This window comes from Erpetoichthys calabaricus, chromosome 1, assembly GCF_900747795.2.
Source record: "Erpetoichthys calabaricus chromosome 1, fErpCal1.3, whole genome shotgun sequence".
NCBI lineage: Eukaryota > Metazoa > Chordata > Cladistia > Polypteriformes > Polypteridae > Erpetoichthys > Erpetoichthys calabaricus.
In genome coordinates, this window is record NC_041394.2 from 329,899,271 (window position 1) to 329,914,611 (window position 15,341).

Below are 15,341 nucleotides of genomic sequence, written 5' to 3' on the forward strand. Positions count from 1 at the left end.
CCAAGGTTTGTCCATGCCTTGCACCCTATGCTAACTGAGATAGGTTCCAGCAGACCCCCCGCAGTCCTGTTCAGGACTAAGTGGGTTAGAAAATGACTGACTGACTGCCTTTATTCACATCCAAGTTCCACAAAAAATCCAAATGATGAAGTATTTTTTTATTTTTTCAATTTTATAAACAATAACAGCATAGGTGGGTTAAATGGCTCTCTGGGTGTACTCAACTAGTTAGAGGTGAGACTTGAACTGGCAACCTTATGGTTTACAGTTTTCTGTCTTAGCCACCATGCCACATTTAAGCTCTGGACATAATTAAACTATGAGGAAAGGTAGAAGAAGCTGACTCAACTAAATTCATTGTTTTATGTACAATTCTAAATATATTTTGTTTTGTCCACAGAGAAAAGAAGACATCCTGTCCAGTAACATTGTTAAGATGTCTGTCAATCTAAGAGTGTGTAGCAATGGAATATAAATGTGAATAAGTGACCTGATCCTATTTGCCATGGGGTACACCTGTTGCTGCTAATTGGAAGCATTAGCTTTTCTCATTACAGACCCATTTACCCAGTATCCTTTGCAACATATCCTTTCTCTAAGGGAGGTGGGGTTGAAGTAGGGTGCCAAGGAAAGGCCATCTGTCAAAGAAGACTGCAAAATTAATGTGGAAGCACCAACCCACTCAGCACCACACAACAACGAAGGGAAGCATCTCGTGCTACACAGGAGTCTCCTTTTCATGTATACCATGGAGAACCAAAGAAATGTGGATATTAAGGAAGAAGACTGTGCATGGGAATCTATGAAATGTCAGGCCAAAATCGGAGGCATTCAGGAAGGGAAGGATTGTGAACAGGAATCAGTAGTCATTAAAGAAGAGTCTAAGTCTACATGTGATACCACAGACTGGCCAAAAATTGAAATTGTAAACCATATCAAGGTAGAAGACCTTAAGTCAGAGTGTGACCCTCAGTATGCTTGTCAAGATGAAGAGTTACCTCAAACAGGCTTCACAAAAAGCAGAGCTCACTCCCTCCAGGTGAAGACAGAATCTTTAGATTATACCATGAAGAGGATGGAGAAAACGTCATGTTCAAGGTATTCTAGAGGAGGTAAGAGGTCAAATTTCAATTAAAAATTCTATGTAAAGCTAAGTGTGATCTGCATTCATTAAACGAGATGTGTATAGATTGCTTGCAACTCACTTGTGCCTTTGAAAATAAGGCTATGGTCAAATTCTTTGTAGTCTCACCCCTCTTAACGTGCCAAGCAGCAGAGCACACTCGGAACATACCGTTCCAGTCCCAGAGAACACTCACCAGTTAATTGCTCTACGTAACAGTACACACGTTTTTACTTAATGAATACTTGTAGTGTGGTCAAAAGTTAGAATTAAAGACCGTTAAAAAAGAATGCTACTAACAATCCTCGTTCCAATGCTAATAATCCCAATCATGGTAATAATGATGTACCGTATATACTCATGGATAAGTTGGGGCTTGATTTTATTGTATAATTTCTGGTATTTTATAATGTTGCTCGTATAAGTCGAATGCTGAAAACTCACACTGTTGGTCCAAGAGATTACGATATGCTAACGCCCACCTGAGAGAGTAACCACGGAGCACATGGCCTTCTTTTTCTATGTGAGTGTGGCAATGAGATGTATCAGCGTGCGCGCCTAACCTCTCTGTCTATTGTGCCTACGTGACCACACGGTAATACCCCAACTATTCCGAAGTGACGTTTGCACTGTTTTGTGTATCTCACACCCTCATACACCTTTATTGTAAGAGCATCCCTTATCTACTATGGAGTGTTCGATCAGAAGAAAATATGAAGCTGGTTTTAAATTAAAAGTCGTTGAAGTGGCAAAAGAAATCGGTAACTGTGCTGCTGCAACAAAATTCGATGCATCTGAGAAACTGATGTGAGACTGAAAAAAATAAGTGTCGCATTTCTAAACAGGCGTTTAAGTCAGGGCCTGATTTTTATGATTGATTTTTTTGGGTTTCAAGACCCGATTTATACGCGAATATATACGGTATTAATAGAACAGTAGATGTTAATAATACTAAAGCATTAGGAATTCCAAAATAATTAGAATGAAAAGCTAAAAGCAGGAAATGTAATAAATAATAATAGAGGGGTTAAAGGAGGAAAGCAATAACATTTGTGATAAGTGGTCCATGGCATTGGTCAGATTTTAAATAAATGCAGGCTGTGAATTGGACTCAGTTGGTGGGGGTGTATGTGTGCGCGTGCTTCACTCCAGAGTTGGTTGGGGAGCCTGACTGGTTGCGCATAGTCGGGTTAAGTGCCAAAATTTACACCTCAGAGGTGATGGCCTTTCACACCCACACCCAATTAAGATAGGGTAAAAGGAGTCTGCACGGGACAAAGAAGGGAGAAGAAAGAAACCGGTCCAGAAAAAAAGAAAATGAGGGGGAGCAATAAACAAAAAAAGATAGGAGGTAAAAATAAGATGAAGTAACGACGGAGGTGGTATGTGCTGTGTAAGCAAGTGCAAGAGGTTGGAGGAAGAGCCGCAAGGGGAGTGTAGGAAGGATGCTCAAGGAGGCTGAAGAGGGTCGACTTGACTGAACACTATGTTCCTAAATTTCTTCTCAATACCATTCTTCACTTTCTCACATATGTTTTCAAAATAGTTTTCCATTCCTTCCAAAACATGCTCTTAGCACACTAGTTTATCCAAGTGTGTTCTTTTTTTCCTTCATTTCCTGCTGAAAATGATTTTATTTGTTAAGCTCTTTTAACCCCAGAAAAACTAGACAGAAGTGTTGATTTTTCTTTTCAACAAGGAAAAACATGTTATGTGTAACAGAAATGTGTAAATCCCAAAATGTCAAACTAAATGCAGAAGGTTTGTCTAGTGCCTGCTACTGTACTGATGCAGATTTGGTACAAGTCATTCGTGGGATATGTTTTGAGTCGCCAACATACAGTCCAATGTTGCACTCAGGAAATTCAATCTGTGTTTCTTTGAAGTTATTTTTTTTTCTGTTGCTTGAGCGTAAGAGGGTAGAATGTCTGTGCTGATCTGCACTATTGACCTGCCCATTGAACTGTTGTAGTCTACCATGCCGCAAGGCTAGCACATTTCCCTTGCTACAAACATTGACTGTTGCTGCACTGTGAGCATTGCTAATGGGATTAAAACATCTATCATGTCCTCCTTGATCGCAGTCATTTTGCCTTTTTGCCACAAAGCTTTTTGGACCACAGTGAACCTTCCGGCAAATTTGCCAGGTATAATATGGTAATGTGATTGTATGGTGCAGTATACATCCGTTTCAGTCTCGGTGTCGATGTCTGTTGACCCATTCACATGGTCATTGATTCAACTAATGGTTCAGTTTGGGTTTATTCTAAAACTGGCTTTACAGCTTTTTGCTTATATGCCATTGTGTTTTTTATTTATTTTTTTTTTTTTTTATTGAAGACTCTAACCATGAATATTGATCAGCTACAATGGAGTGGCAGAACGTGTAGAATAATTCTTGATTTTTATTTTTCTGCAGTATTATGTTATGTCATCCACAACATAGCAGCAGAATACTGTCCCAAATGTTACTCAGCTTATTGCTTCCTACCTCATCCAAAAAAGTTAACAGGAGTAGAACTCAGGAATACATGTATTAACATAGAATTTTGAGTCTGAGAGACACTCAGGGTTTAATGCTAAGGAGGTTAATGTTGTAATTAGCTATCTTTAAATCCAAACTATTTTCTATATATAAAAGTGCTCCAAGCGACCTAATGTGATGGGAGAGGTCTGTGATGATGTGTGTGTTTAAATAAATTAATGAATTAATGGCCCTGAGCATGCAGTCTCCAGGGAGAAGCAGGTGCACATGGGAATGTGAATGTGCTGCTCTGAAGTTGACTGGGGGGCTGTTTGTCTGATCACCCATTCGTGTGAGAATGTGAGCAGACTGCTCAAGTGCTTCATTCACACCTCGGAGTAGATGACTTGTAGCACCTTCGCCCATGGTCAGTTTAAAATGGGAGCCTACGTGAGAGAAAGGAGGAAAAACGAAAAAACAAAAATTAAAGGGACATGAGCAAGAGAGAGAATGCAAGATCGGTTGATGAACTGGTGCAAAGAGGAATGGAGGCAGGCAGGCAGGAAGAGAGTCCCCCTGAGAGAAGCGTGTGGCTACTGCTTAAGAGGGGACTGAGGGTCACACACTTGCTGAGCCAAAATACATCATACTTTTTAACTTTGGTTTGCTCTCATCAGGATGTTTTTGGGACATACTGTAAGGATACTTGCATAAAATACACCAGAAATGAAATCTTCTCTCTCTTTTTATTTATATATATATATATATATATATATATATATAATACACAGTGGAACCTCGGGTCACAAACGTCTCAGACCACGTACAAATCGGGTTATGACCAAAAAGTTTGCCAAACTTTTGCATCTGTTCATGACCACACACTCGGGTAACGAACAAGCCAGTTTCCCTTCCGGTTTGTATGCGTCGATGGTTTCTGCACGTGTTCGGTCTCTCCCTGTGCAGAGAGAGAGAGTGTGAGCGTGCGAGAGAGAGAGAGAGAGAGAGTGTGCGAGCGTATATATATTTACATACAGTTTGTACAGTCTGGAACGGATGAATTGTATTTACATACAATCCTATGGGGGAAATTACTTCGGGTCACGACTAAATCGGGTTACGACCAGAGTTTTGGAATGAATTACGATCGTGACCCGAGGTTCCACTGTATATGTGTGTGTGTGTGTGTGTGTGTGTGTGTGTGTGTGTGTATTTATGTATATGTATATGTGTGTGTGAAATATATATATATAAAATATAAGTTACATAGTTTACTGTCAAATAATGCAGAGTACGTGACAAGTGTTTCGCCCTCATTTGGGCTCATCAGGTGTACACACTCTACTGCTCCCCTCTTGGGGATCGAACCTCGGAAGTCAGCGTCAGAGACGAAGCCCCTTTATGCTGCGCCACGGTGTGTGTTTCGTTTATTTGACAGCCTGTAGGTCCGGAGTAATTACATTCATTGCATTCGTAGTCTGAGTCCCGACCTGAATTGTGTGGGTGGTTACCTGCCAGGTAACGCTTGTGGTTGGCGCTCTTCAGTTGCGAGAAGCAGATCATGGAATGTTACATAGTTTACGGGCACCATGGTGGATGTTTGCCAAATGGCAGACGAATCACAAGCGTTATCTGGTAGGTAGCCACTCACACAATTCAGGTCGGTAGTCAGACTACGAATGCAATGAATATATATATATATATATATATATTGTGAGACTTGCCCAGACACCACCAGTCGGAAACCACTTCTTTATAAATTGCACACGTTTATTAATCATAAATAAATCCAGTCCCAACACTACACACAATGCCCTCAGCAATAATCACCCCAAATAATCTGTTTCTCAGTCCTTGGCCGCCTCTGTTCTCCTCCTGGGAGCTTCGTCCTGCTCCCACTCCCGACTCTGGCTCCAGACTGTATGTAGGCGGTGCCTTTTATCCCTGCCCTGATGTGCTCCAGGTTTCTGATGACGTCCATCCGGCAGCACTTCCTGGTGTGGCGGAAGTGCTGCCCTTTGAACCGGAAGCACTACGGGCGTCCCTGTCAGGTTCCGCCGCCATCTTCCCAAGTGTGGCGGAAGTAACTATTTCCAAGTCCTACGAGGCTTAAGGCGCCCCCTGGCGGTGGCCACAGGTCCCAACAGGCCAGAAGCTCTTTGTTCTTCTCCCGTGGTCCTCTCCTGCTCCAGGACGGTTGCCCCCTTGTGGCCCGGAAGCTATTCCTGCCACCTTCCAGTCCTTTTAGGCATCCCGGCCAGGTAATGACCCCGACAATCTGCCACTATATATATATATATATATATATATATATATAAAATCCATTGTTTGTCTGTTTTTCATGAGAAAACTACTTAAAAAGATTTAGATCTTTTTTTTTTTTCTTTCTATAATGTGTTTGAACGTTCCTGTTGATTTTGCAACTTCTCTCATCGCGCTAAGTAAGTATCATAGTTCGCTTGCGGTACCGATTTATTGCACGAATCTGAGAGACATGCAACGGGCACTCCAGCCTTGGCACGTAACCTTACATCCACTTACCTAGCGAACGAGAGAACTACTTAAGAGATTTAGATCGAGCTTTTTTCTAGAATTTGCTTGAACTTTCCGATTGATTTTGCAACTTCTCTCATTGTGCTAAGCATCATAGTTCGCTTGCAAGAGCGATATATTCGAGCTAATCCGAGACAGGGACAGAGGCTGAGGGAAGGGGGAAGAGTGACGCTAGGGGTGTGGAGCTACGCGTTGCCCTCCTCATTGTCCCGTTTCACTAATGTAAGGGCGGAGCCCATGGGGGACAGCTAGTAATGTAATAAAGGCTCTGCCATTTGAGGGGAGCCTATCATGAATGTTCATGCCTTACAGCCAACAGATGTCATTGAAATTTAGCACACTTGTTCTTGAAGGAAAAAATGTCAGAAGCTTATATTTTCATTGAGAAGTCTTAAATAGCATCTTGTGCATTTTTTATTTTAATGCTTTAAAAAGCTGTCAAATGAAAAAGACAAAAGAGCCATATAAAGGTTTGGGGAAGCCTCCTGTATATTTGAAACCCCCCAGCAAATTTGAAACTTGGTTGCACAATAGTACACATTTGAATCCAGAACAGAACTGATTTGAAGGAAGTAAAAATGGCAGTTTTATGGAAAGGCAGAGGAAGCGGTGTCATCTGGGTCAGGCGGAATTTCCCGTAACTGGTCTGCAGAGGAAAGAGAGAAAGGGTTAGTGCACTCCGCCACCCTCTGGTCTGGCGTGGAATTACCTTTATTTGAACCCTTTAGCTGCCTCCCATGCGCATGTGTGTGACAAAGAATTAGTGAAATTTTTTAAACCATGTGACTTACAATAGACACAAATGCAAGCCAACATCACCTAAAGAATTACTCCTTCAGATTTACCTCAGCAGATTATTTCATGGTATGTTGTTTGTCTATTTGAAGTAAATAAACAAAAACTAGACATATTTGAAAGCAGTAAGTCCCCAAACTCGCTCAACTCTTATGCCATGAGTACACTTTGTAACTTGTTGACACTTAGGAAATTGCTCAAAACCCTTTTTTTATTTTTAGCCAGGGTTAGCCTTTGTAGGAAATGAGGAGAGAGTTAACTCAGTTAATTATCAGACTTGCCTTTAGCAGTGCCAATAGTTAGATAATGTGGTAAGGCTCCTACTTTGTTTACCTTACCTTTTCTGTTGTAGGAGGGGGTCTCCAGCCATTAGACTTATATCAAGGTAAATGAAGCGCCCTTGTTTTTGGAAACAGAATAATACAATTTACTGTTAAATGCAATGATTATAGAAATGTAACTGCTAGTAATTGATTTCATTCAACCCCCAATAGTAGCACAGGCAAGTGAATCGACTTGCTTCTGGTCACACAGTTGGTAGTACTGGGATATTTGAACCCGCAGCCTCGGGGTTTAAAAGCCTCCCAGAATGGGCAATGCTCACTTTGTCCTTTTCCTTGTCATTGTGAGTTGCCTTTATTTCAATAGAAATATGCAGTTTGTTCCTGCCTTGCGCCCTGAGCTGGCTGGGATTGGCTCTAGCAGACCCCCCGTGATCCTGTGTTAGGATATAGCGCGTTGGATGATGATGATGATGATGATTGCCCCATGTCAGATTCAAATATTGATTGCCTCTTGTATAGTTGTAAAACTTTATTAACATATTTTCCACTTGTGTGTTGCAGATTTACAAGAAAGAGACACCTTCTTCTCATCTTCATTTCCACAGATGTCTCTTCACTGTAAGCCACGGCAAAATGAAAACTTGACAGCTGGATCTGATATTTTGGTACCAGCCTTATTGCCTTATAATTCTCTATCAGTTGTGAAATTAACAAGGGAAGATGCTGTCAACACTCCACAATGGACACATGATACAAATTCAGAAGCTTTGTATGTCTGTCATGAACAGAAAAATACTTCTAAACAAAAATCTAAATCCAAACATAAGTGGAGTCATACGGGACAGAAACCATACTGCTGTTCTGAATGTGGAAAACAATTCTCTAGCAATAGCAAGCTTCAGACCCACAAAAGAATTCACACTGGAGAGAAGCCATATTGCTGCTCTGTGTGTGGCAAACGATTTTCCAAGAGTGGCAATCTTCAAACCCACACAAGAATTCATACTGGAGAGAAACCATATTGCTGTTCCGAGTGTGGCAGACGATTTTCAGAAAAGAGTAGGCTTCAGGATCACATAAGAATTCATACTGGAGAAAATCCTTATTGCTGCTCTGACTGTGGAAAACGATACCCTAGCAGTACCAGCCTTCAGAGACACAAAAGAATTCACACTGGAGAGCGGCCATATTGCTGCTCTGAATGTGGCAAACGATACTTCCGCAGTACCAGTCTTCAGGAACACAAAAGAATTCACACTGGAGAGAAGCCATACTGCTGTTCTGACTGTGGCAAGCGATTCTCCAGCAATACTAGTCTTCAGAGACACAAAAGAATTCATACTGGAGAGAAGCCATTTGGCTGTCCTGACTGTGGCAAACTGTTTGCAACCAGCAGCAGTCTTTTGATCCACACAAGAACTCACAGTGAAGAAAAGCCATATTGCTGTTCTGATTGTGGAAAACAATTCTCACAAAGGAGCTATCTTTGGGCCCACACAAGAAGAATTCACACTGGCGAGAAGCCATATTGCTGTTCTGATTGTGGGAAACATTTCTCTGATAAAGGTAAACTACTGTCCCACACAAGAACTCATACTGGAGAAAAGCCATATTGCTGTTCAGAATGTGGGAAGCAGTTCTCTAATAATAGCAATTTTCAGGCTCACACCAGGATTCACAGTGGAGAGAAGCCATATTGCTGCTATGAATGTGGGAAACAGTTCACAACTAGCAGCCACCTTCAGATCCACACAAGAATTCATACTGGAGAGAAGCCATATTGCTGTGCAGACTGTGGCAAACAATTCTCACAAATAAGCAATCTTCATTCCCATGCAAGAATTCACAGTGGAGAAAAGCCATACTGCTGTTCTGATTGTGGGAAACAATTCACTATCAGTAGCCATCTTCAGAAGCATAAAAGAATTCACACTGGAGAGAAGCCATATTGCTGTTCTCAGTGTGGGAAACAATTCACCACCACTACCAGTTTTCAGAACCACAGAAGAATTCACAGTGGAGAAAATTAAAATCTTCATGAAGACGACAAATGTCTTTGAAAAAGAAATATGACCACCAACTAGAAATGGTAGTGGGCTCAAAATGAAACCTTTTCTCCAATAAGAATATACTGACATTAAATGGAATATCTCAGTAGTTAAGAAGGCAAGGGATGGAAAGAAACCCTGTAAGTGAAAATCATAGTGGAGCTAGAAACAGTTCTTTTTTTATTGTCCAGACATCATGAGAGATTGCCCCGTGTACTGTATAAATAGAAAATGGTACAAGAGTGATATCCAAAATAGATTTATATTTAAAAAAAAAACCTTGCATGCAAAAGCAATGCCATTGGTATCAGACCTCACTGAAACCAAGAACTCAATGGAAGAGAGAAACAACAGAAAATATCATTAAACAGCACTGAATACGACTTTGTAGTTAAGGTGTGCAAAACAAAAATGGAAATAAAGCAAAACACACCCTGCCTCAAAATGAAAACACATTTATAACATCCTGCCAATACTTTACAACTCACCATGTTGGTATTCCTAGGGTGTGGTATCGTTGGAGTAAAGAAAAATCAACATCTTTCGGGGACAGCATCTCCATATTGCTTTTACCTGTGTTATTTCTTCTGTTACCTTGATTTTTGTTATTAAATGGCATTTGCTTGTTTTTTTTAATTTATTTTTTTACAGTTGCTGTAATTTAATTTTAACAGACAAAGGCTAAGGGCCTGGAATACCACAGGGGTAGAGAATAATAAGGTGCAAGTATGAAAAGAGTTGTTCTAATCCAAACAGAACGCTGCTTCTACAAATGAACAATTTCATACACAGGACCATTTTGGGCCTTAAATGTATCCGTAAATGATGGTTTAGCAGTATGTTAAAATCCCGTACAGTGAAATTCTTGCTTGCGTTTTTCCAATAGACTAGTGACAGTAGTGCAATACCAGCAGTAGAAATATTTATTTATTGTTTCTAGGGATTTTAACAAAGCAAACAGATAAAGATTATTTATCCTAAACCTCATCAGCATGTCACCTTCCCCACTTAGCATCGCCTCGATTTAAAGGCATTTCCTGCCACTGTCTCACCGTGGACAGTCGGAATTGTCACCAATCCTGGTGACAACAGGGACTGAAGCCTGTTTCCTTTAGGGGGTGGTAGCTCCCTAGTTGGAAAAAGTTCTTTTGTAATTGCTGTGTTTTAAGTAACCGAAAACTATATAGCTATGATATTAAAAGGCGATACCTCTCCCGTAGTGATACGCCGGTAAAAATCACATAAGAGGAAAAAACAGCTTTCTTTAATGACGATTTACGCAGCATTACAGACGGGAAGCCTATAGCAAGACAATACCAAGGTGCGATCTTGATCTACACAGTCTGCCATCTTTCGTCGCTGCGCTGGAAGGCATTTCAGGACAGATGACAATATCACCCAACCGTCCGTCGGCTTCAAAGTGTTTGGCTATTGTCCAAGTCTTTTATACTGTCTTCTCCACGTGCAGGCCCTTACTTAGGTTCCAAACAAGGGAAGGAGAGGATTCCATTTCATCTCTAACACACAGAAATACTACAATGCCCATTTTCGTAGCTGTACTTTCTCTCATCAAATGCTTGCCTAGCAGTTGAGAGCCCCTATGTGCTAACTTTGGCCTGGCCTGTACATGTGAGTGGATTTCTAAAATATTTTTTGTACAGAGCACAGTGACATTAAACTTACATTATTATTACAGAGCTATAAGCACATGGAGAAGAAAAGTGGAATAAAAAAAGGTGAAGGTTAAAAAAAAAGTTGCACAATTTTTTTTTAATTCTTCATCAGACTTGAATGATTGAGCAATAGTTGATGTGGGTTTCCATCAAAAATTGTGTATGAGGACTGCCATAATAATAAAAATGATGATCCTTCTTTCCATCCATTTTCTGCTCTTTATCTTGGTCACAGGAGCAGCAGTCTAAGCAAAGATGCCTGGACTTCCCTTTTCCCTGCCACCTCCTGCAACTCCTCCAGGGGGATACTGAAGTGTCTTCAGGCTCCCAAGATGGATGTGCCTGAAATGGGGAGGTCTCCAGGACCATCCGGACCACATCAGCTGGCTCCGTACAATGCAGAGAAGCAGCGGCTCTACTTTGAGCTCCTCCTGAATGTCTGCACTCCCTAGAGCTCTAAGGCCGAGCCCAGACCCCCTGCTAAGGAAGTTCAGTTCTGCCACTTGTTGCCGTGATCATCGTCTTTCAGTCACTACCCCGTAGGTTATGGCTGGAATGTAAAACCACCGGTAACTCGAGAGATTTGCCTTTCGGCTCTGCTCTTTCTCTCTTCACCACAACTGACCGGTATGTCATTCACAGCACACTGCAGCTCGATCTCCCACTCGCAAACAACACCCTGAGCTACTTCAACCCCGTTTGTAAAGCGCTTTGAGTAGTTAGAAAGGTGTGAAATAAATGTACATACATATTTTTCCCAAGCAGAGCAGATGTGTAAAATATTCAATTATGGTTATATAGCACTTTGAAAAGAGAGTGGGGAGCCACGGGGATGATAATCCTCTATAATTAAATCTCTGTGTGCGTCCGTGTGTGTGTCTTCTGGTGAAGTGCGCATGCGCGGGGCACTGTGCAACGCTTCAAAGGCCGCCTGACGCGTCACACAAGACCGAGAGGGCGGGACCTATAAAATATCGCGCGGCCGATCCAATCGGATTTCGGTAAATAAGGTAAGACCTAAACCATAACGCACGAAAAATCCAATCGGGTACTGAGACGCGGAGACCAGCTTCCCCAAAGAGTTGGGATTAGTGTTTGTTGTTGTGCAAGTGTTCACTCTGAGGATGTCAGATTTGCGATTAACAAACTTGGCCCGGTAAAGTGTAAAGTGTTTTCCTAAATGTACGAATTTTCATGATATTACAATAGGATGACTTTTAAAAGTAGATTTATTTTCGCGCACATAAAATCCGTTGCTGGGGAGACGCCATATATGCAATAATCAGCTGTACACCAGCACAGATTAAAATACTTACTGGAGAGACGTATTACTGTGAGAGAAAATTAAAGGCACACAATACAGTGACGCATATTACAGCCACATACAAGCCAGTATTACTGTAACAGAACATAGACGGTCCTTTGCCATTTAATATAGACTGTTCCTACTAATGTTTATGCACTACTATTCTAGCGCCCGTTATTGTAACGGGCTTAATGTCTAGTAATAATAATAGTAATAATTCATTACATTTATATAGTGCGATGATGCAATGGCAGCCATTCTTGCGCCAGTTTGCTTAAGACACACAAGCTATTAGGTGGTGAAGGAGTAAGAGATAAAAATCAAAGACAGGATGATTAGGGGACCTGAATGGTCAGGCCATGATGAGCAATTTAGCCAGAACAGTGGGAGACCCCCTATTCTTCTTGAAGGTTGCCCAGGGATCCTTTATGACTACAGAGAGTCACAATCTCTAAAGAACAGCGCCATATTTACAGCACAGGGTCCCAGTCACTGGGATCCACACACGGACTACAGGGTATGCGCCCCCTGCCGGCCTGGTTCTTCATCTTTGGTTCCTAAAAGACCCCTCCACATGAAGGTACTGTACCAGAAGGACCCTTTCATTATTTAGATCTGTAAATAGCCGTGAATCGATGATAACAGATTTGTGAAATACCACTGGGTCCTGATCTTAAAAGGACACACACTGCATACCATCACACAGGCTAAGTGCAGGTTTTCTTACTCTGTTAGGGCCCTGTTAGGTAGACCACCATACATGAAAGATTTTCAGGTTTCTTCAACATGTTAGGAAGTGTTTTCAAAGCACAAAGAACCAACTTCATATGCAAATATACACAGACGATCGCAATCTCCTCGGCATCTTTTTGGCTACTTTTTAAAGAGAGCGCATTAATTGGCTGCCTTCCCAGCAACCCCCGCGCCTCTCTGAAACAGCCCAATGGTGTAATACCACCAGGGCTTCTGGGAGTTGTAGGAAATTTAAGTAGCACTGCTACACACTCATGATCCTTCCCCATACTCAGGGTGATGTCAGGTTTGCCCAAGTATTAAAATGAAAGATAATAATAATAATTAATTCATTACATTTATTCTTATATTACTAAACTAGCTAACATAGATGAAATACCCGGAGTTGCCCTGGAGGAAAATATGTGTGTTTTTTTTTTAATTGTCTGAGAAAAATATAATTAAAAAAACACAACTTTAAAAATAAAAATAAATTAACAAACAATGAAGACTCGCTAATGTGTTTGTCTTGCAGTCTTGTATGTACCGGCCAACTCTATGTCATTTCAAAAGTAACAGGCCCAGAATGAAATGGTCAAGAAATAGTTCCATGAGGAACCACACAACCCAGTAAAGAACCATAAAATGCTATTGAAGAACCAGTGTGTCTGCTCCCGCCTAGCTAATTACCATTGTGTTATTACAGAAATAACTGAGAAAACTCCAGGACGAGTTAGCTTGCAGGGGTTAAAGATGACACCATTATTGGAGTAGCTCTATGAAGTTAATATTCCAGTCTACTGAATCAAATCCTTATGCACATTTTAATATCAGCTTTCAGAGATTGGCTCTTACTTGTGCCATTTTTGAATTTGTTACAGGCTACTTCCATTTTGATAAGTCCGTTGCTAAAACGCAGCCCCCGATTGCATGGTGCCGGGTGGTCACAGAGGTCCCGACTGCTGACATTGTTAATGCGATTGAAGTAAATGTCGGCACTGACGACAGCGTATCTTTCTTTTTCGTGCTCTCGGGCTTACATTTTTCGATTTACAGGTGTTATTTTTGGCTTGTTGAACATGCAGTTTGAGTTTCTGTTTCGACCCCTGCCTGTATTTTGACTACATCTCACTTCTTTCAACATAACTGCCTTCTCATTTGAGTCAGGAAATGAACGAGGACATAAAGCCGTCTGCCATACTTGTATTGACCACTGGTGACAGACCAGTCAATCAAGAAGGTTCTAGATCAACAGTCTCATTGAAGACATGCAAGACAGCTTTTCGGCTCCTTTTTTCCACGAAGTGCTCAGAATCCTGTGATGATCTGATGGGGACTCAGAGTTGTAATATTCCTAAACATCTGTGAACATATTAGGCAAGGCAAATGACAAGGGACACTTGTAGCAGTCGTGAGGATGTCAAGATTCACACCGTCTGAAGATGGTGAATTATTTATATTACTGCAGGGACCCCAGGAACACACCCAGACTACGCGACACTCACACACAGACACACTGATAAAGGGGCTCGATAATAAAGCATATATTAAGCAACTAAAGAAGGCAAAAAAAAAGTGAACGCAACGATGATAATCATTTACATAAACTGCACACATAAAATGAATGAAACGTCAGGCACTACAAAGTAAATAATTCACACAATAAAATCCAAACAGAGCAGGCATAGTTGACAATGGTGTGAAGAATGAAAAGCCCCCGTGAACAAGCCCTCTGATTGAAATGTAAGGTTTTCTCCTAATGTGAATAGCTGGCGTGATTCGGAGCGCTCCCCAGATGAAAACGTATCCAGCCAAGATGAAATCACGCAGACAAGCACGTACATCCAAGATAGAAGCTGGAATCCGCGGTGGTTGTACTTGTAATTCAACAAAGTGTGGAGCATACAACAAATATACACAGACGATCGCAACCTCCTCAGCATCTTTTTGGCTACGTTTTAAAGAGAGCGCATTAATTGGCTGCCTTCCCAGCAACCCCCACGCCTCTCTGAAACTGCCCAATGGTGTAATACCACCAGGGCTTCTGGGAGTTGTAGGAAATTTAAGTAGCACCGCTACACACTCATAATCCTTCCCCATACTCAGGGTGATCCTTCTTATACTACTAAACTAGCTAACATAGATGAAATACCCGGCGTTGCCCTGGAGAAAAATGGATTTTTTTTAATTGTTTGAGAAAAATATAATTAAAACAACACAACTTTAAAAATAAAAATAAATTAACAAACAATGAAGACTCGCTAATGTGTTTGTCTTGCAGTCTTGTATGTACCGGCCAACTCTATGTCATTTCAAAAGTAACAGGCGGGCGCGGTGGCGCTCAAACATAAAGAATGCTGGCA

At 41.3% G+C, this 15,341-nt stretch overlaps 1 protein-coding gene across 1 annotated transcript in view; it reads left to right on the forward strand.

Moving 5' to 3' along the window:
• LOC114664335 (zinc finger protein 721-like) overlaps positions 1 to 9,597 on the forward strand; it is an 86,299-nt gene extending 76,702 nt beyond the window's left edge. The window contains 2 exon segments of the mRNA XM_051932315.1: positions 620 to 1,112; positions 7,781 to 9,597. Of these exon segments, the coding sequence (XP_051788275.1) occupies positions 620 to 1,112; positions 7,781 to 9,249 (1,962 nt within the window). The 3' untranslated portion in view covers positions 9,250 to 9,597.
• Positions 9,598 to 15,341: the final 5,744 nt, after the last annotated feature.